The sequence below is a fragment of the Canis lupus genome, chromosome 25 (assembly GCF_011100685.1).
Source record: "Canis lupus familiaris isolate Mischka breed German Shepherd chromosome 25, alternate assembly UU_Cfam_GSD_1.0, whole genome shotgun sequence".
Classification (NCBI taxonomy): Eukaryota; Metazoa; Chordata; class Mammalia; order Carnivora; family Canidae; genus Canis; species Canis lupus.
In genome coordinates, this window is record NC_049246.1 from 17,180,516 (window position 1) to 17,202,825 (window position 22,310).

A 22,310-nucleotide genomic window follows, 5' to 3' on the forward strand; every position below is an offset into this window, starting at 1 on the left:
TCAAGGACTCCCTAAGTGGTGTATGTCTGAAATTTGGAGGGGAAGGAAGCAGGGCTTTCTCAGAGATCGAAAAGCCTTACTAGGGTATGGAGTTGAAGATAAGGAGACCCATCCTGTACGGTTGCTTGCTGTTAGGAATGCTGCAAGTAATGGATGCTAACTTTGTCTACAGCCTGATCATTCCTTGTGGTCATCTTGAGTACAAACTTCTGTAGCTCCATTTTTTTATGCCATTGTTCATAATGCATACATACATCATACATGTACCATAGATAACAGGTACAGAGCCAACAGAGAAGGTGATGGTTTGTTTTTCCTCCAGATTGTAAGCTTATTTAGAGGGAAGACCCTGTTCTACCTCATAACATCCAGTGGAGTATCTGGCATACATATGGTGCTTCTGAATCCACTACAGCCTTGTGATTGCACTATTTATTGGAGTTTTCTTGGATCCCCAGAGGAGTGTAATCATTGATTTCTTCAAAGACCCTCATTATGAGGGATAGCCACTGTTGTCTGGTTTCCTGGCCTGAACAATACTGGAGAGGTGCATCAGCATGGTAGTCTGTGATTCTTACATTCAGCATCTGGCTGGAGCCTGACCCATCTGCCTGATTTAGTTTCAACTTTGCTAGTTAATTATAGTAAAAGAATATGATTTAAATAATTCGAGTTTTAGGTCCAAGAAATACTGATTTTAAAAATGCCAGTGTTTGTCGTTAGTGTGGGTCTTGAGATACATGGGTTTGGTTGATTCTTTGGTTGGTGCTTGATGTGTGTTTAGCATCCATCCTTGATGTGGGTTCATGAAGCACTAACAAAAATTAGAATGAAAGTTCATGAACATTTGATAGCACTTTCCAGGATTGGAATTGGTCTTGATAGGGCCAAATTAAGGGATACTTCAAATAGAGTTCTCACATTTTTACATGAGCCACCTATACTAAGTAGTTGTCTCAGCTCCAGGTTTGAAAATGAGGTGTTTTTGAGTTGTTAAATTCTGGCATCTGACAGATTCTTTTAAAGTATATTTAAATTGATTGATGATGCCAAACAAATTTCCAAAATTAGATTTACTTTGTGTGATACCTCTTTTTTTAAATCCACATTCATGAGGCCTTAAGGTCATATTTAGAAAATTCTTGATGAATGAACTTACTGAAATGATATAGTAGGGTGTCAGAGTAGCTCATTTCCAGCTACAATCTTTGGTGAGTATTCTCGTGAAGAATTCTTTCATAAGATCATAATTTGGCCATGAAGTCAACTGTCTTCAAACTAAAATCTAAAATACAAGGTCTCAAGCTGAAAAAATACATTTCATTCTTTATGGGATTGAAGGAAAGTTTCATGCTTTCCAGATTGTTCAGGCAGGAACACAGTTTACCCAGCGGTGCTATTTTACATATTCACTTTCACATATTACATATTCACATTCACAGAGACAGGGCAGTACATGTGGTAGTCCTAGGACCGCTGCTTTCTGTAAGACAATGGTGGGAGATGGAAAGAACATGACAAGAGTGTGTGGTGACCTCCTACTCCCACCACATGGAGGAACTTTTCCCAGGGGGTGTGTTTATGGGGTGACAATCATTCTTTCAACTTCTCTGTATGCTTGAAAATTTCTATAATAAAATGTTGTGGGGGAAACAGAAAAGAAAGCAAGGCCTCTGATCCAGATTCTGGTTAAGGGCTCATCCCCTTGGCATTTCTTGGCTAATGCATAAATACACCTGTGCTGGCTGGCTTTGTAACTGGAATGTTTGTGGGACACATGAGTGGTTACAACTCCCGGTATCTGATGAGCGCAGCTCTTTGGAAGCTGCTCCCTGCTGTGTGTTTCAGCCTCCTGGTGGTAGGGGTGACTGTGTGCTTGGGAGGGCATAGGTGGCACCCGGCAGGTTAGACTCCACTCTGTGAGGGGACTTTGCCTTACTGGCAGCACCCTGTCCCAAGGTTCGGTCTCTGCATGTGTAACTGTTTAGAAAGGGAACAATTCTTCAAATGCTAGTTAGCTAAATGTTAATAGATGATTTTTCCCCCATTTTTCCCCCCATTTTTATATGAGTGTAAAATGTATGTAATACTTATCATTTTATCCATTCATAAGTGTATAATTCAGTTGCATTAAGTACATTCACATTGTTACTGCTGTCATCACTACAGTCTATACCCAAAGATTTTTCATCATCCAAAAAGAAACTGTTTGCACTAAATAATAGCTCCCGGTGCCCCTGGGCCCTCGTCATCTCCATTCTGCTTTGTCTCTCTCAGGTTGCCTATTCTGGGCTCCTCATGTAAGCAGAATCATGTAGTATTTGTCCTTTTGTGTCTGGCTTATTTCACTTAGTATAACATTTCCAAGGTCTATCCATGTTGTAGCCTATGTACAGTTTCATTCCTTTTTCTGGCTGAATAATATACCGTAGTTATAAAACTTTATATAATAGTCATGTGTGAACTTCATGTGAGAACATTTTATCTGGGCCTACATCTTACACTTCAGAGAAAGAGCGCTGCTGTTTACTGAGGGTCTTTCATGTGCTCAGCCTAGTGCCAAGAGTACTTCTGCACTGCCTTTAGATCTCCAGCAGGTTTTGTCACCAGCTTAGAATGGAGGGGATGGCCCCCGAGTGGCAGGTGGCTGCATGTATTCAATCAACAGGTGCTTCTTGGGCCTGTGTGCATGTACATGCCAGGCAGTGGGTGCAGGTCCTCCCGCCCCCACGGAGCTTACAGTTAAGGTGATTGAAGTGGGCACGTCAGTCATTCATCGTACACTGTGATGAGGCTGTGAGTGAACACCACAGTCTTTGAGGTTGGGTGGGTGGGGAAGTCCTTCTGTGGAGGGAGTTTTTATTTTTATTTTTTAAAATTTTATTTATTTATGAGAGACACACACACACATAGAGAGAGAGAGGCACAGAGCAGAGGGAGAACTAGGCTCCATGCAGGGAGCCCGATGTGGGACTCTATCCCAGGTCCCCAGGACCATGCCCTGGGCTGAAGGCGGTTCTAAACCGCTGAGCCACCCGGGCTACCCTGGAGGGAGTTTTTAAACTGAGAATTCGAGCAGGCATAAGTGAACCAGGCTGAGAGTAGTATTTGTTCCTAGCAGAGAGAATGGTCTTGTTAAGTTCCAGAGGTAAGGAAGGATTTGTTGCTTTTAACATGTCTCTGGTCATCCAGATGGAACCTGATCCTGGCTGGTTGGGAAGCAGTCAGCTTCTGGAAGCTCCGGTACTGCTCAGAACTGACCATCCTAGGCCCTGCTGCAGGCACATGTTTCAGACATCAAGTCTGATGACTTAAGTTTTTCCCTCTTCATGCTTTTCTTCTTTAAAAAAGAAAATACTTTAACTTTTCAAGTGTACTTATCAAATAGTCATTCAAAGAGGAGTCACTTGGAATAAGCATGAAATACCCACATTTCTACATTCAGTTTGGAACCTTTCCCACCAGCCAATCTGACCTTTACCCTGGTCATGTCTCTTGACTTGAATAAAGCCTTTTCTGTCTGATTCTGAGTCCTGAACTTATTAGTAATTCTAATAATTAGCCAGTGTGTTGTGCATTACAGATGAGAGTGATCTCACATGCAGTTCACCTGTGATCTTCAGAGCAGCCCTGTCAGGTAGACAGAGAAAGGCTTGTTACCTAGCAGGAAATTGAAGCTCTGAGAGGTGAAGTGCTTGCCCAGATCACATGGAGCTCAGTGCCAGAGCTGGGGGTGGAAGCCAGGCTTCTCACCACCAGTTGCTTTTTCCTTTGCACCGAAATGGCCATATTCCGAATGCCTCCCCCAGACATGTCTGTCCTTACCTCCTGAGAACTGCCCTCTTCCATCCCTACCAAGGCGTCTTTCTTGATGCTCATTGTCCAAGTGGTTGTCCTGGCTCAGAGAATGGGACTATCATCAGCTCTGGTCTCTAAACCAGAAACTTGGCCTCCCCTTTCCAACCAGTCCTCTAGTGAATATCACCAACCCTATGGGTTCTATTTCTTAAGCTATTGAATCTACCCATTTTTCTTTGTTCTCCAGCTATTCTTCTATTTCAGATCCCCATAATTCTTTGGGTAAACTTTTATTGTTACATTATCTAAGTAATTGATTTTCTTGTTTGTCTCCCATCTTAAACTGTGAACTCCTTAAAGTCAGAGGCTGGTCATTATTTTCTGCTTCCCTGAGACCTAGTAAGAGGGTCACCTTGTATGGGTGTATGGGCCTTACATGTAAAAGGGCATACCTCACATCATACAAATGCTCACTTATATGAGGGCATGTGTAGCCTATTTGGAGACTCTGGACCACTCATGGAATACCTGTACAACAGTAGAGAATCATCTCCTGAGATAAAGCCACATGGTGTGCATGTTATGCACATATTCTGGAGAGTATACATGATCACTCCACCGTCACCTGCCTCAGAAGTCCAGTTCCAACTCTCCTCATAATTCAGACTTTACCTGTCCCCCTTCACCTGGGGTATGTGTGGTAGACTGTGGCATCAGTCTATTTAGGAGTGGGCCAGGCCACTGCCTGCAGAGCTCTGGAAGCTCCCCAGGCAGGAGTTGCTCATGTTGTACAATAACATAGTAACAATTTACTTGAGGAAGGGGTACATTTTTATAATCCCAGAGAGGTACTACATGAACCACTAGGGCTCTGCCAATAACTACACAGAAAATATTTGATGTGGTGGTAGAAGCAGTATCTTAGAGCAGACGACTCACTCTTCAGCTCCTCATAGCTCTGGGGCTGGAGCCATAAGGCAGCAGCAGTTTGCAAAAGCCCCAGACTGGGAATAACCCAGATGTCCTTTGGTGGCAGAATGGATAAACAATTATGTTCGTACAGTAGAATATTACTCAGCAGTGAAAAATGGCAAAAACTCTTGCTGCATACTGCTGTATGAATAACCAAACATTTTGGTGTCAACCAAAATCAGCCAGACATGTAAGGTACAGACTATGGATACAGGTAATTCCATGGATATAAAGTTCAAAAACTGGTCAAACTAATCCTTGGTGTTAGAAATAGTGAAGGCGGTTCCCCTTGGGGCATTGACCTGTGGGGGCCGAGGGCTTCTGTGTTGTAATGATACACTCCTTGATCCAGATGCTATTTATAAGGGTGTGTGCTTTGTGAATATTCATTGATCTTATGATTTGTGCACCTTAAGAAATATATGTTAAATAAAAACATTCCCAACCCCCACCAAAAAAAGACTTCTTCACTAGATTTTAGCAACTTTACGTTTTTAGAGTGAATTCAGAGGGCTTTCATCAACCAACCAGGGCCTCTTTCACCTGTGCCTGGCTCCCCTTCTCTCTGCTGATGTAGCCCCTCCCCCATCTTGGGTTGGGCATTCTCACAGCTTTTTTTCTTCATGTGGACCATCTCTTGTGGCCCTTGCCCTTTTCTTAGTGGAGTATGAAGCAGCTCTGTACTTTCTTTTCAGTCTGTTGATGTCATTTGAGGGTAAAATGAGGCTAACCCTAGACTGCCTCTAGGGTTAGGGAGGGATAGGAGTTCTCCACTCACTTACCTAACTGCTGAGCAGACAAGTCACTAGCTAGGTAAATGTCCCGCCTACTGGTAGTTCCCATCCATGTCTTTAAGCCCAAATGTCTGGCCAAGGTGTAACTAGCTCCTGAAACCCCCTCTCCCTCCCTGGGATTACTGCACCTCATCCAGGCTTTCTTCATCTACCTGGTGTGTTGCAGTTGTCCCTTCCAGTCCACCTTCCAGTTGGGCTCCAGACCTCTTTAAACAGCACTTTTGGACATATCGCTCCTTGGCTTACGCAGACAGTGACTTGCCACCATCTCCAAGGAGTCCAGACAATTAAAATGGCTTTGAAGGTCCTTCCTGGTGGAGCCCTGTGCACCTGCACAGCCTCATCCCTCCATAACTGTCCAGGAAGAGCCTTTACGACACAGATGTAAATGTGACGGGTGGGGCCTGTCCCTCTGCTCCTTTGCATATGCTGGTCCCTTTGGCTGGAATTCCATTGTTCCCTACACTCAGATTCAGTTATCTCTACTTCAGAGCTTTTTCTGGCTTTCTCCTTTCTTCTCCCATTTGTTAGGTGACTTTTCCCCCTCCTTTCAGGCATCTCTTTTCCTTTGAAGCTGTTTTTTTGGCTACCTCACCTTTACCTTGCTGAAGGTGGGATTTTGTTCTTGTTTGTACTAGCAGTCCCTGAGACTTAGTAGGCTTTTGATGAATGTTCGCAAGGTGGATAGGTGGGTGGATGGGGCGTAGGTGAGTAGATGGTACAGGAAGGTAGAGGAAGGGTGAAGACATTTTGACAGTAAAGAAACCCTCCCTGATTATTTATTGTGAAGGGAGTATGATTTATGTCTTGTGTATTTCAAAAAAAAGGAAAAAAAGACCCCAAAGATTGGAAACAAAGTGTTGTTTGAGAGAGACTCCTGCCTGTTCTCAGACATAGCGAATCACTCAGGATTCTCCCTACGTGCTTGGCAGCTCCTTGAGAATCTCTATTTTTGCTGGAATGGGAATTCATGGTTTTAGAGAGTTAGGTATTTCAAAACAGATGCTTAGACCACGAAGTCACTGAAAATGAGTGTGGTTGCAATATGCCCCGTTTTACACCAATTAAGCAGAGCTCTGGGCTTCTGGCCTCCTGCCAATACTCTGGTCCAGGCCCCAGGGAAATCTCAGCAGTTCTTGGATCTAATTGTTCACTGTCTGCATAGTCTTAAAACAGTCATTTCGGTGACTTTACTATGTTAGATATTGTGTATTGAAGTATGGATTTCATGTTGAAAAAGGTATTTAGTCTGCCTCAGATTCATCGAGAAAGAGATAGCTAGAACCTTTTAAGAAAAGAATCTTCCCACCTCTAAGAAAAAAATAGTAATTTTAATGTAATTTCTTCAGGTTTACGGGCATATATGTATGGTTATGAAAAGATCTACATAAGTAAATTCACATAGAACGCTTAGAGCCTGGCACATAGTAGATACTGGGTAAAAAAAAAAAATTTTTTTTTCTACATGGCAAAGCCTGTGAAGCCAACTTCCATCTTATAGTTCTACAATTCCTTACTGAGAAAATCCAGATCTCTCTGCCCCCCTCCTTTTAAAGACTGTTTTTTTTTTTAATCAGTTTTTCTTTGTTCATTAAAATGCAAAAGGACTTATCCTTTGCAGTTTGCTCATTGAGTTCTGTGGATTAAAAGGAGTGAAATGAGTGAGGGCAGAAGAGGAGGGAACAGGTAGAAGGGGCCACCACAGCTTCAATTATGAACTCAGAGACTGTGTAGGCCTTTGCTTTTGCCACTGGTGGGCATCTGTGCTCCGGTGATGATAGCTAATTACACAAGTAATAATAACAGGAGTAGTTGAAACATGGTTTACCAAAGATGTGATATGTTCCAAGTGCTACTGAACCAGTTACTTGCATGGTCTTATTCGGTGCTCACTACTGCCCTCTTACCAAGTGTTGTCATCTGTTTCACCCAGGGAGGGTGAGGGAAGTTAAATGACTTGTCCAAGGTCACCCAGTCACCTAGTGACTGGAGCTGGATCCTGCTTCCAGTAGAGCTGGCCGCTAAGGGCAGTATCAGATTGGGCTTCATTTTGTTTTCTGAATGCAAGAACAACAGAGTAGTTAGTGAATTAGGCCTCAGGTAGGATTAATTCACTATCAGAAAATGGCTTTGTGATATCTAGTTCTATGTGTAGAAGCCATTTCCATGCTGAAGTAGTAGGTGATCTATATGAATAACTTTTATCGGTATAGCCACTCATCAGTACTGAAAGAAATCACCCACATGCTTTTACCAGTCCCCTTCCATGTAAGTATCAGTTTCTGCCAGAAAGGTATTTAGGTCACAATGCTGATAAGAACTTGACCACTTTATTAAAAAAAAACAAGAGAGTAGTTACCTCCAGAGTCTCAGTAACACATTGTGTTAGAACTGCTTTAAGTTGCAAGATAGGACACCTTTAATGTGACAAGTTTTGTAGTATCTTCCAGGAAGTTTGGGAGGGCTTTATAAGGAAAAATTTCCAAATTTTTGGAAGACACAGGTTCAGGTGGGGGGAAAGGTCAGTAAAACCACGAAGAGACAAAGGTATGGGCCCTGAGCTGAGTGGTAATTAGGGGCGAGCCAGAAATCCAAGACTTCATGTAGAAACTTTAACCCTAAATACTCAGGTTTGAATTTCAAAATGAAATTCTATTATAATGAAGTATTATAAGTGAGCTATCAATTGTTAATACTACTTACTGTTCTTGCCTGAGTTACATATTTCTAAGTCAGTATGAGCTTGTGGAGATTTACTTTATTGCAGATTACATATTACAGGAAACATCTTGGGACAGCCCTAGATGTCATGTGTGCCAACCAGTGTTGAACAGTATTTTTATCATTTCTGAGAGGTGTTGTGTTCTTTCTTAATCCTTCCTAGTGGAATATTTTCAAGATCATTGTCCATTTCTGAAAAGTATTGTTAACAGTTTGTGCAAATCACAAATGAATATGTTCTTTCCATTTTCTTTTTCAGATGGTGATGATCTTCAAAATGAAGACTCTGGAAAATTTTGGGTTCTCTATAGGAACTACAAAAATTGAAGGAAAGAAAATTTTCAAAAGGAAATTGTTTTGAAAGTATGTTTACAACTAACTGATACTGTTGACAGTTTTTTTTTAAATAATAAAACACTTTAAGAAGATTGTATTTATGGTAAAAGGAAACTGGACTAACAATGAGGCCAAAGACTTTTCCTGCTACGACTTATTCTGGAAATAGCCGTCAGCGACTGCAGGAGATTCGAGAGGGCTTAAAGCAGCCGTCCAAGTCTTCTGCTCAGGGGCTGCCCGTGGGACCAAACAGTGATGCTTCCCTGGCCACCAAGGTCCTGGGGGGCAAGGATGCTGCCAGGCAGCAACAGCAGATGAGAGCTACTCCAAAGTTTGGACCTTATCAGAAAGCTTTGAGAGAAATCAGATACTCCCTGTTGCCTTTTGCTAATGAATCCGGCACTTCCGCAGCTGCAGAAGTAAACCGACAGATGCTGCAGGAACTGGTGAATGCGGGATGTGACCAGGTGGGTGTAACTTCCCTGAGGCTCCTGCGGTGGCAGTTACAGTAAGTAGTCCGTCCAGCACAGTTGAGACAGCCAAAGAGCCCGTGGTTGCCACTTGAAGGCTCTGAATTGCTTACAAAGAGAAGTGTGTATAGGCCAAAACCTGAGACCCTTCCAGTGTGCCATTGCATGGTTTTCCACCTTCTCTCCAGAACTGACTTCTTGGTTGCTTTTCCTTTTCAGGCCAGACCTGGACATTTCTGAACTCTAGTGAAATTGTACCTGTGTATTTTCTGTCCTGTCCTTGTGAAGTTGAGAAGGGCTTTCACACTTAGCCCTGTCTTTGAGATTGATTTGGGCTTACTCTGAGCTGTCATGGGGAAGGTACTGGCTTCCTTGTTTTTGGTTTGTGCATTTTTTTGATTTAGCTAACATTGATTAACATGAATTCGCTCTTCTTAGACTCTGTTTTCTCCTATTTTAAAAAATGGTATGTATACTGTTATAGGAGACACAACTCTGTTAAGGAAATGATCAAGCTTGAGAAGTCATCAAAATGGTGACAACATAGTCTGACTTCTCAGTTGCTTAAGAATAAGGGACACATTAATGGAGGTGGCACCAATAATATCTAAATAAACAACTTGTAGCTCTATATTTATGATCCTGTGGCGATTCGCATAGCCACGTAAAACACAGGTTGAGAGGCTGGACCATGTAAAAGGGAATTAGTGTTCAACCCGGTAAAAATGTATTTAGTAAAATGTAACTGGTAAAAATGTAATTGCCTTATAAAAGGACTTCTGAAAGCTAATGCTTTGTTATACATCTGTCATCTTAAAAGTCACAGTTTCATGAAAATGGAAATCAGCTAGGTATTTTTTGCTGCCTTGGAAAACTAGTAAGATTTCATGCTCAAAGCAACATCAAGATGGCTTGAGCACTTGTACTTTCTTAGAAATAACCTAATTACCTACTCCTGGCCTCACAGTCACAGGAAAAGCCTAACAATGCCCTCTTTTATTTCCAAAAGCCATATCAACCTTCTTGTTGTAGTTGATTACCACAGAATTTAACTAGAGAATTTATATTTCTCAGATGATATGTCTGTGAAACTAATCGTGCTATTTTGTAGGGCATTTCCTTGACACTTTAGGATATACTAGGATTAACTTGTGTGAAGAAGCATTGTTATGTTGAGTTGCTTTTATAAAGCACAGGATCATGAATAATGTGGTGCAGAGTGTTTTAGCAGTGGAAGCTGACAGCAAAGGCATGACCTCTCTCATTGTGAAAATATGAAGTTAAATACGCTGCCAAGTGCTATCCCCTGACAAACAGAACTTGATGGTTTTGAAAGTAAGAAGGAGCAGTCCTGGGGAAATACTAGAGTAAGATTGCAGATACTTGAAAACCAACAGCAAAGCCTAAAATCTTCTATAAATCACTTGCAAACAAAAGAGGTAATCAGAGCAGGGCATTCTTTGCAGTTGTGATAAAAAGAAACGAGTGAAGCAAATAATCCAAAATACAGGTGGAAACTCATTGTGGCAAAATCCATTAGCGATAATTACAGTGCAAGAAATAATGAAGCCATTGCTGTATCCAAGACGGTAAAATACAAATAGAGTAAAATTAAGGATCATGACACCAATGATCTTCCCATGAACATTTAATTTATGCTAATTGCTAGCAGAAAGGTCTCCATTTGTCATATTTAATGCCCCTGAAATAATTCAATCACTTTGGTGTATATAGTGTTACTTGATAAAGTAAAACAGCTCTGCCCTCGCCCTTACCCTCCGATTTGGACTGTTTTTGGTCTGTATACAGGGTACATTTGCTTTCAGAGAATCCTGGTCAGAACCCCATTATGAGAATCCAAATAATGTGAGCGCAAACCATCAACAGAACCTCTAGAGTTGTGTGTGTCCTCACTAAAGCAGATTATCAGATCCAATATGATAGGTATAGAGAGTAGCTAGTATTGCAGCTTTTCATTTTCCTTTGTCTTCTACTGTATTGCCTTTTAATTTAGGTTTAATTTTTTCTCTTGTACTTTGTTATTTTTAACCCTAATACTAATCAGAATGGCAGTGAACACGTTTTCTCAAGATCTTACTGGTGAAATACATTTCTTTCTTTTTTTTTTTTTTAAAGATTTTATTTATTTATTCATAGAGTCAGAGAGAGAGAGAGAGAGGCAGAGACACAGGCAGAGGGAGAAGCAGGCATCATACAGAGAGCCCGATGTGGGACTCCATCCAGGGTCTCCAGGATCTTGCCCTGGGCTGTAGGCGGCGCTAAACCGCTGCGCTACCGGGGCTGCCCTGAAATACATTTCTATATGCACTATTTTATCCATCACATATGTATGTGCATACATTTTTTCCCATGTCATTTGACCTGAGATTTAATGAAAGTATTTACTTGAATATATGTTTTCTTTTAAACTTTTTATTAAAATAAAATTTATACGGGGCAGCCCGGGTGGCTCAGTGGTTTAGCGCCGCCTTCAGCCCAGAGTGTGAACCTGGAGACCCGGGATCCAGAGTCCCATGTCTGCCTGCGGCTCAGGGAGTGATCTGGGGTCTCGGGATGGAGTCCCACGTCGGGCTCCCTGCATGGAGCCTGCTTCTCCCTCTGCCTGTGTCTCTGCCTCTCTCTCTCTGTGTCTCTCATGAATAAATAAATTTTAAAAAATCTTTTTAAAAAAATAAATAAAAATAAAATAAAATTTACATAAGAAAAATACATGATTCTCAAGGGTACAGCTTGGTGATTTTCGCCCAGTGAATGAATCACACCCATGTAACCAGTATTTGTGGGTATATATTTTTTTAAACTTTTTTTTTTTTTTTAAAGTATTCTCTATACCCAATGTGGGGCTTGAACTCATGACCTTGAGATCAAGAGTCACATGCCCTTTTGGCTGAGCCAGGCACCCCTGCCTGGGGTGTGTGTGTGTGTGTGTGTATTTTAAAGATTTATTTATTTATTGTGAGAGAGTGCCTGCATGGGTGTGGAGGGGAAGGGCAGAGGTTGAGGCAATCTCCTGCAGACTCCCACTGAGCATGAAGCCAACACAGGGCTCAGTCTCAGAGCCCTGAGGTCATTACCTGAGCCTAAACCAAGAGTTGGATGCTCAACTGACTGTGCCACACAGGTCCCCCTCCCACCACAGGATACATTTTTAATGTAAATTTCTAGGAAAAGTACAAGACTAAGTATTTTCTGTGTAATGATATAGTGTATATGTCAAATGATAGAGTGCCTAAAATGTTTTGCACATAGATTTCTAAAGACTTATAAAAAAATACTATAGAAAAAAAAAAGCCAGTAGGTTAATATTCCTTATGGAAGGGGCTGTTCTTTATATATAGATTAAAGGAATTGGGAAAATAAGTGTTTTGGTTATTAGTGTCATATTTTGTATCATGGATACTCTTCTTATTGGCATAGGTAATTTAAATTTAGCTTTTACTTTATCTTATAAAATTTAGTTTCACCTTTTCTTTTAATGGTTTCAAGTGATCATATTACTGGGTTTTCCCTCTTCCTGACAAAGTTTTAAAAACCACTAATTTGATTTTGCAGCATCGTTAATACATATAACATGTCTGCTTCTCAGAAGCATCTGACTTGTGTCTTCTCACTGAATTGCAGTGGGTTAACAGGTGTAAGGATGCTGTTGGGGCAGGTTCACTATACTCGGGCCTTCTCAGGGTGCATGGGATGGATGGATGGATGGATGGATGGATGGATGGATGGATGGCATGGGGGCCTTATGATAGCAAGGATCCTATTCAGTAGTAGCTCCTGCACTCCTCAGAAATAGCTAAGCATTTTATCACCTAGAGGAAGACGTAGGTGCAAACTTCCTTTCAGATGTGAGTACCAGGAAACGTTTTTTGCTTCTCTTGAGCAATTAGCCTGTGCTCTTTCTCTGTGGACAACCCATATCCTGACCTTCGTGAGCCTCCCACATTGGGAGGCTGTGAGTGGTGCCAAGTCTGTGGCAGCTTTGAAGACTTTTTAGGGCTCTGGCTTGTCACAACCATATTCTTCCAGTCCTGAATATCTATGTTAGCATAATTTTCCTAATCCTGATTTAATCCAGTTTTTCCTCACTTTATTGTGAATGTCTGAATGACTTAAATCTTTAATGGAACGAGGATAGGAAGAAATGTAAACAAACAGATTGATGTATTACACCAAATTTGGCCTAAGAAAAAAGCTGCTGGTCAGGATGTATATTCAGAGACAGGCTTCCTGAGAATAATGGCCACAGCAACAAATAAATCTGAGGTAGTGTGGTTAATAGGAAAAGGGAGTGATTTAAAAAAAAATTTTTTTGTGTTCTCAGGCTGAAAAGTGCAAAAAAATCAAGTTTCTTTCTTTCTTTTTTTTTTTTTAAGGATTTTATTTATTTATTCGTGAGAGACACAGAAAGAGAGGCAGAGACACAGGCAGAGGGAAGAGAAGCAGGCTCCATGCAAGGAGCCCGATGTGGGACTCGATCCTAGGAATCCGGGACCATGCCCTGAGCCAAAGGCATACGCTCAACTGCTGAGCCACCCAGGCGTCCCAGAAAAATCAAGTTTTGTTTTGTTTTGTTTTTTTTTTAAATCAAGTTTCTCAACCATTCTACTAGTTATTCATCAACCCACGTCCTTTTGCCAAAGGAAATATCACTGCAGAGGGGTGAGGCCTGCTGGGGCCTGTGCATCTCTCAGAGGAAGGACAGATACTGGTGTTGGCAGCAGCTTCCTGTGCCAAGGACCATTCCAACAAGCACTTGCACTGGTAGCCTCATTGAAACTGCACAGCAGGCATTTGAGATGGATTCCAGTCATTAGCCCAGTATTGCAGAGGAAATGATGGCTTGGGCGGTCAGGCAGGTGACTGTAACCCCCTCTGCCACCCCTCCCCCAGCTCTTACTGACCTTGTATCTTCAGTGAGGGTTGGTTAGACATAGTTGTTACACTTGACAGGAAAGACTTCAGTGCTCCTTTAATGTGGCCACGCAGACCTCTGTCTTTGGCTTGCAGTGTGTTTGCTGATGTATATACCTTGTCCTGGTAGGGGTTTTTTCTTCCCAACTTGGTCCTCTGCTCCCCTCATGCCCAGTGAGGACATCCATCCCCTCTCCTCTCACTTCCATGGGCCAGTGGCACATGCTCAGTGCTTCAGTCCCCCAGGTCCCCTGGCTATCAGGCCCCACCTGGCCCGACTCCTCCCCTGTGCACCTGCCCTGGGTGTGCGGTGCTGCCTCCTCCTGCTCACATCTCCACTTCACTTGTTCTGGGGACTTCTTCAACATACCATTCTGTTGGCTGGTAATGTTGGCATCCGCCTTCCCTAGCCTGGATTTGGGCACCTGTGAGGGTCCAACCCAGATTCTTACTGCAGGGTTGTAATTCTTCCACCTGGATTTGAACTGTTCCTGTTCAGACTTCCATAGTCTTGTATTTCCATAAGGCCCTGGATGCTTGATGCTTGATGCCTAGCCCTGTGAGGACAGGTGTTCATGCTGTGGTCTCACTCGCGTGTGGTGTGCAGGCCTCTGGGTGCTGCGTCTGGTGCATCCCGGGTGTGTGCAGGGCCATGGGTGTGGCTCACCCTCGATGTGCACTGTGGGTTTGCACACGCATTGTGCATGTGCCTGGAACACTGCCCAGACAGTTCCCTGTGCTGGTCAGTGCAGAAGCTATTGCTGATTTGTCAGCCATTGAGGCAAACACCTCGGCGGGGGTTTGGGGGGGAGAACTAATCCTGCCTAGGGATTGGTTCTGTGTAATGTAGGTATTTTGCTAATGAAAAAAGGTAGAGGGACACCTGGGTGGCTCAGGGGTTAAGCATCTGCCTTTGGCTCAGGTCCTGATCCTGGGGTCCTGAGATCAAGTCCCACATCAGGCTCCCTGCAGGGAGCCTGCTTCTCCCTCTGCCTGTGTCTCTGCCTCTCTCTGTGTTTCAGGAATAAATAAAAAAAGTCTAAAAAAGAAAAAGTTTAGATAACATGTACATTTCCTCCTCCCTTCCTCTGGAAAGGGAAGGACTTTTCAGTATTACGGAGCACTGGGTACTGCCCTGAAATATTCGTAAGAGGAGAAGGAAAAAAGAAACACTTAAGTTTAGGAATGCCAGTAATGTAACAGGAAATTGTATTACAATGGCTTTTGGGTGTAGCAGTTCCTTGCCTCCCCCCCCCCCCCCCCCCCCCCCCCGTTTTTTTAGCCTTTCAAATTAAATCTGCCCTTGCCAAAAGATAAACTGTATACTTTGTTAAAGTAGGATATTTGACAAGATACAAGACACAAGCACATCATACCGACTCCCCCCACAGTGTTCCCCCTGGTTATTAGAAGAGTATGTGTTCATTGTGTAAGTTTGGAAAATCTAGAAAAGTATAAAAAGAAAATAAAAATTGCCTATAATTCTATCGGCTCAGATAGGACCACTTTGAACTTTTGGTATAAAAGCAGCCAAATTTTTTTGTAATGAAAGGAAATGAAGAAAAGTGAGGAGGGATGTGACAAGTGGAAAAAAACAGAATATGCAGTATGATCCCACTTCTTCCTTTACAAGAAATACATGTGTGTAGTATAGCCCTTCTCACTCTCCTTACCTAACGTCAAGGTCAGTCAGTGCTCTCCCAGAGTGTATCTTGCTCCTGTCTATGCACTTATGGGGCCTGCTCCCCCCACCTGCCAACCCTCCATCTTTGCTCGCTGACAACACTGCTCCTCCTGGCCCCTCTGCTCAGAGCTCTCTGGATGATCATTCTAAAATGGAAAAGATCCTGTCCTTTCCTTCTGGAAACCTTGCCACTGCACTTGGGATGAAGCTCCGGACCCGTAGGCAGGGCCCGCCCCACAGCCTCAGGCGGCTCCCCTTCTCCTGCACTTGGTGCTCCGGCCCTGCCAGCTTTACAGCCTTTCCCCGGACTTCTCAACACTGGCCCCTTCTTGCCTGAATAAAGCCTACTCCTTTTAGAAGGCTTGTCTTGCTGTCCTGGATTCAGAAAAGCATTTTCTGATGCCCTAGTTTGAACCAGATCCCTCTGTTTTATTCTCTCTCATTACAGAAGTTTCTTTTCATAGCATTTATCAGACTTTGTTACTGTTTAGTTGTGTATTTCGTGTAATATCCATTTCTCTCTTTAGATTTAAGCCCCGTTAGGCAGTGGCTTTGTTCTGGTCCTCATTCTCAAGTACCTAAAACTGCAAACTCTAATAAGCATCGGATGTATAAGTAAAGGGAGAAACACTTTGTTATACAGATTTTCATTTTTTGTGCCTGTATTATATTCCATTGTTCAAACAGTAGTTCTGTAATTTATTATAAATAACTGGTGTTAAAAGGTAAACTGAAGCATATTAAAATTTTTTTAAGTTTATCTGAGCAAAAATGATTCCGATCAGTAGTGGCAAACCAGAAGTTAGGAGCGCTCCACTAATAGGTGTTCAGGGGACGACTTTCAGAAAGAAGAGGCAGAAGCAAAGTAAGAAAACTATTTGTTTACAGCAATGAAGTTACAATATTTGGGAAAGCCTAGGTTTAGGATTGGTTGTCCTTATCAGGCTTAGGTTTGGTATGTCAGCTTAGGCAGAAGGTCTTAGAATCACTTCAGTCTGATGGCTTCCTTATTTAATTAATTTAACACTGTGATGGACATTCTTCTACGTAAATCTTTGTAGATATCACTGATTTACTTAGACTAAATTTTAGAAATGGACTTACTAGGACAAATGAGAAGAGCAGTTTTTATTTTGCCAAGTTTCTCTCGAAAAAGTCTTATAAATTGCCTTTATATTTCCAACCCTGCCAGCAATGAATACTACCACAAAACAACACATCTGTTTGTCAGTTTAATAGTTTGTTCTCTATTCTTAATTGTGGCAGTAAGTATGTGGTCATAAAAAAGTGGTGACAGTTCTTCAATTTTAAGTAGCAGAAAACTCATATTTTGAGGGGGGGGCTCTGAGTGTCTTGAGATTAGACCCATTTTCCTCCTTTTTTAAAGATTTTATTTATTTATTCACGAGAGAGAGAGAAAGAGGCAGAGACACAGGCAGAATGAGAAGCAGAGAAGCAGTCTCCATGCACAGAGCCCGATGCGGGACTCGATCCCGGGACTCTGGGATCACGCCCTGGGCCGAAGGCAGGTGCCAAACCGCTGAGCCACTCAGGGATCCCCCCATTTTCCTCTTAAAACATAGTGCAAAGTCTAGTACATCAAGACCAAAATGCATCTTTTTGAGGAATGTCTTCTCTCTCCTCCCCAAGTGACTTCTCTGTGCATGGGACAAGTCCTGGCCAACACAGGATTTTGCAGTCCTAGAGGTTTTGCAAGAGAGTAGCTGGCAAACAGGTAGGCAAGGCCTGGCGTCTTGGGAGGACAGGCCAGAACAGCCCCAGGAGCAGCACCATCTGGACACTTCAGCTTTCTTTGCTCCCCAGAATGTTTTGTGTGCCGAGCAGAGCACTTGGCTGGTGTTTGGGGATGACAGGCTCTGAGTTTGCTGGGGTGTGGTTCTGCTGCCTTCAGGAAGCCAGGTCCTGGCCTCTTTGAGCAAATGCAAACACGCAGTACAACCATCAGTATTTTCTCTACATGCAACAATGTGGAAAATAGTGGAGATCACCAGTATTGTTTATCTAATACCTATTATGGCACACTGAGCAGTTTTCTACCTGAATTATTTGCTACTTTATATATATATATACACACATACATATATATGGTTGTGGCCATTTGATGGCTCATGCCATCCTAGTAGGTGATTAATGAGCATTTGAATATATTCTATAGCATGGTGCTGTATTTATATAATTATTTTCAGAATTTTTATAAGCATACTTGGTATTTTCCTAGAGTTCTGGGAAGCCATAGGAAATGTCTTTTCCCTTTGTACCATTCTCTCATGCCCTCACCCTTACCCCGACCATCTAGCAGAGTCCTGGGTAAATAGTGAATGCTCAACAGATATCTCCAGCTGTTAGAATCAGACAGACTATATTTCAGTTCTGACCAAGCTTGCTCTGAGCATGATTTGGGAATTGAATCAAGCTGCTGGAAATAGATCCCCAGCTACAGGGTTTAATATACATAGGTGGCATAATAAAGGAAGGTTGGCAGGATATGGCCAGCCTGGTGGTATGCGCTGTCACCAAGGCCCCAGGCTCCTCCTCTCTTTCGGTTCTTCTTAATAAGAAGCTAACATTTCCAGGATTTACCAGGTGGTACCTCTCTGAGAGTCAACAGTTTGTACAAGAAGCAGAAATATGGCAGCAAAATGCTGCTCTAGCTCTGGCTTGCTTTTTTCTTTTCTTTCCTTTTCTTTCCTTTTCTTTCCTTTTCTTTTCTTTTCTTTCTTTTCTTTCTCCTTCCTTCCTTCCTTCCTTCCTTCCTTCCTTCCTTCCTTCCTTCCTTCCTTCCTTCCTTCCAGATTATTTATTCATGAGAGACACAGAGAGAGAGGGAGAGACATAGGCAGAGGGAGAAGCAGGCTCCATGCAAGGACCCCGATGTGGGACTCGGTCCTGGGACTCTGGGATCATGCCCTGAGCCGAAGACAGATGCTCAACTGCTGAGCCACCCAGGCGTCCCCTGGCTCTTTCTTAACGGGCTTTCCTCCACACCTCACTGGCCAGAACCTAGTCACAAGAGGTTAAAGCAGCCTTGGAAGTGTGTACTTGAGTTGTGCATATGGCTGCCTGGGATAGAACTGGGCTGCTATTAGTAAGGAAGAAAGGATCTCAGTAAGTCAAATGGTATATTTGGTTAGGAAACCAGAGCATAACAACATGTCACACATGTTAACAGCTTACCTTTCTGAGCCTCACAATTCTTCATCTATACAGTTACTGGGGGTAACAGTTACTCCTACACTGTGGGTTGTTTTAATCGACCAGAAGAAATGGAAAGTGCCTGGCATATGATGGGCACTCAGGAAGGTGGCTGAACCATAGTGTCATCAGCTGGAAAGCTGGCGAAGTGTGCCTCGAGAGCTGGGTTTCAGAGTGTTTCCTGTGAGATTGTCATCCTCTCGCCAGCCTTGGTCCTGCAGGTCGTCTCTCCCCCAGTAATCACACAGAGCAGATCTGCTCTAACCTGTGCAACTTGTGTACCCTTGTGGTTTTCATATATATTTGGCTAATTATTATATTAGAAGAATTATCATGGGCAGAAATAAAGGTTGTTTGAAAACAAATGACTGATGTAATGAAATTTCCCCACCCAACAAGAAAACATTCAGTGTAAATTTAAAGCAACTTCATTGGATTTATGAAAGATTTACTGAGCAGAGAGCCTTCGTAAAGCTAGTGGCATTTGGCATCTAGGAGGCTCAAGAGTGTGGCGGGGCATACCCGAGTAAATCAGCCTCTGTGCCAGCTATCAACCTTGAGGACTTAGAGGAGGCTCTGGAAAGAGCGTGTGTCTCTGCCACCTCCCCTTTCTGCCCGCATACCAAACGGCCTCATTCAACTCTTTGGCATTCCCACTGTTTCTCTGGTGTTTTCAACTGGAAGTGTTTGCGCCAGAGGACTCACCTGTGGCTGGGGATCTGTTCATAAGTCTTGATGTGCTTGTTTCCAATCTGCCAAATCTACCTTTTGAAGGCGAAGGTTTCTGAGATCTCCACAGTAGAAAAGGGACTTATGTCACCAGAGGCTCAGCCTACCCTTCCTTTAGGATTTCATTGGTAATTTTGGAATTCTTTCTCCTACAACATAAAGATAGGTGCTCTGTCTCTACTTTCTCCCTCAAGAAGTACTGGGAGTAGTTTCTGAAGAAAGATTGAGACCTCTGTTGTTGACTTGTCTTTGACTATACTCTGTGTACTTCCCCAGTACAGTACCTACCTTTTTCCTCCGTTTTTTTTTTAAAGATTTTATTTATTTTTGTGTGAGAAGAAGCACAAGTTGGGTGGAGGGGCAAAGGGAAAAGCAGACCCCCCACTGAGCAGGGAGCCTAATGTGGGGCTAGTTCCCAGGACCTTGGGATCATGACCTGAGCTGAAGGCTGACACTTAACTGACTGAGCCACCCAGGCACCCCCATATTTTTTTTTCTCTTGCATAGCTTTCATGTCTGTGTGTTTTCGGTGCTCACACCCTGCTCTATACCCAGATTCTTCTAAGTAGTCTCCCTCAGCCAGTATTTCTGCCAGTGAACTTTTCCTGAAAGGTGACAATCAGCCACTCTCTCAGTATCCACTCCCTTCCTTTTCCTACCATCTGATCGATCACCACTTACCAAACTTGATTATTTCTCTCATTACCAGCCCAGCCTGCTTGCTTCAGCTGTGTTTGCCTCTTTACACACCAACTGTCGCCAAGCTGTGTGACTTTCTCCCACACTGACTTTATGCCTGTTTTTTGCCCTACCTGGAATGCACCCCCACCCCCCAGGCCAACCATGCTCTGCCCACTCAGGTCCCGCTTCTTCCATGATTCATCTTTGTGGCCTTTTCCAGCTATTCATTCCAGTACATGTGTGGTTCTCCCTTTTCTGAATTCCCGTTTTTATCATACCATCTCGGGAACCATGGTAGGTCTACAGGGTTTTAGGGGCTATTTAGCCTGCATGGCTCACGTTAAATTAACTGAGACCCAGAGAGGTGATGTGCTCAGTTTAAGACTATACAGCAAGTGAGGGGCAGACCCAAAGCTACAGGTCTCTTAGTTTTTTCCCATGAAACTTGAAAGAAAAAGAATTAGCCATCACCTTACCATTTATAAAAGTAAGATATTAATTACCATACAGTATAATTGACCCATCAACCCACTGTCCTGGGATAATTGTTATTATTTGGCCACATATTTTCTTTATTTGTTTTTTTTTTTTTTTTTTTTTTTTTGTTGTTGTTGTTGTTGTTTTGATGGACTTTTTATTTTGGAAAAAATGTAAAAGTACAAGAGCATCTATCTCTGTAGTACTTTTTGGAATAAACATTTAATTGAAGTATAATATCTAGAATATTTTAAAAACAAATACCAGACATTATTTTACTTATCACTCATATACTCATATATTTAAACGTATCTGTAAAAGATCGGAAAAGATAAAAACACAACAGAATAAAAACAATCACAATACTATTATTACATTCAACAAAATATATTTAATTTTAATGTAATTTTTATGACTACATAGTTGATATTTTGAACTACTTATTAATGAAATTAACATTTTTGAGTGATTACTATGTGAATATCACTATATCTTCCCAGCAAGTCCACAAGGAAGATTCTGTTATTGTCAACATTTACAGATGAAAACACTGGTTCACAAGTTAACTTGCACAAGGTAAATAATGTGTCTGTTAAGTAGTGGAACTAAGAATCAAATCCAGATCTGGCTCTTTCTTGTTTTGTATGCTGAATTCTTTTCCCTCAACATTTGTATACAAAGCATCTCTTCATATCAGTAATAATAATCCAAAGCGCTTATATGCCGTCATGGTAGTCTACTAGAATTTAACAATTCCCCTATTTTTCAAATTTTTTACTATTATAATGCCACAGTGAACATGTTTATTCACAAATTTTGGAAGACATCTCTGTGGCTTTCTTAGGTTAGATTTTTTAAAGTGAAATTACTCCAGGATCCTTGTCCTATAATTGTTTCATGTAAGTTAGTTTTTCCGAGGTTGAATAACATTTAGTACTGTTAAATGACTGGCAGAACCAGACATAAACCTAAATAATGTTTGTAGTCCTTCTTTGATCGTGTGTTTTTTGAACATCTATGAGTTATGCACTGTGCTTAAGCATTGAGGATTCAGAGATGTTTGAGACCTGAGATCCTTCCTCTTAATGTCTGGCTGCTCCTGGCTGGACTTTTTTCTCATTTACCAGAGTGCTGAAGGAAAAAAAAATCTATCCACTGAGGATTCTGTATGTAGTAGAACTGTCCTTCAGAGATGATAGCAAAGACATTTCCAGGGAAACAAAAATCTGAGAAAATTTGTCACCATTTGCACTAAAAGAAATACAAGATACACAGGGAGGAATGAAGAGCACTAAGGATGGTAAATATCAACAAGTATAAAACACTAATTTATTCCTTTAAAAGACGTGTCAGTATTTAAAGTAAAAATTACACTGTATTAATGAATTTATCACACATACAGATGTAACATAGGACGCTATGGATAAGTGGTTAAATGGAATTGTATTATTGCAAGGTTTCTATGTTTCTTCTGACATAATTAGAAATTAACACTTAAGTAGA

General features: G+C 42.0%; 1 protein-coding gene across 1 annotated transcript in view; it reads left to right on the plus strand.

Annotated features, from left to right (window-relative positions):
* Positions 1 to 22,310, plus strand: part of LATS2 (large tumor suppressor kinase 2) — a 71,642-nt gene that overhangs the window by 3,663 nt on the left and 45,669 nt on the right. Inside the window, exon 2 of the mRNA XM_038573496.1 lies at positions 8,545 to 9,088. Within this exon, the coding sequence (XP_038429424.1) occupies positions 8,747 to 9,088 (342 nt within the window). The 5' untranslated portion in view covers positions 8,545 to 8,746. The remainder of the gene's footprint in view (positions 1 to 8,544; positions 9,089 to 22,310) is intronic.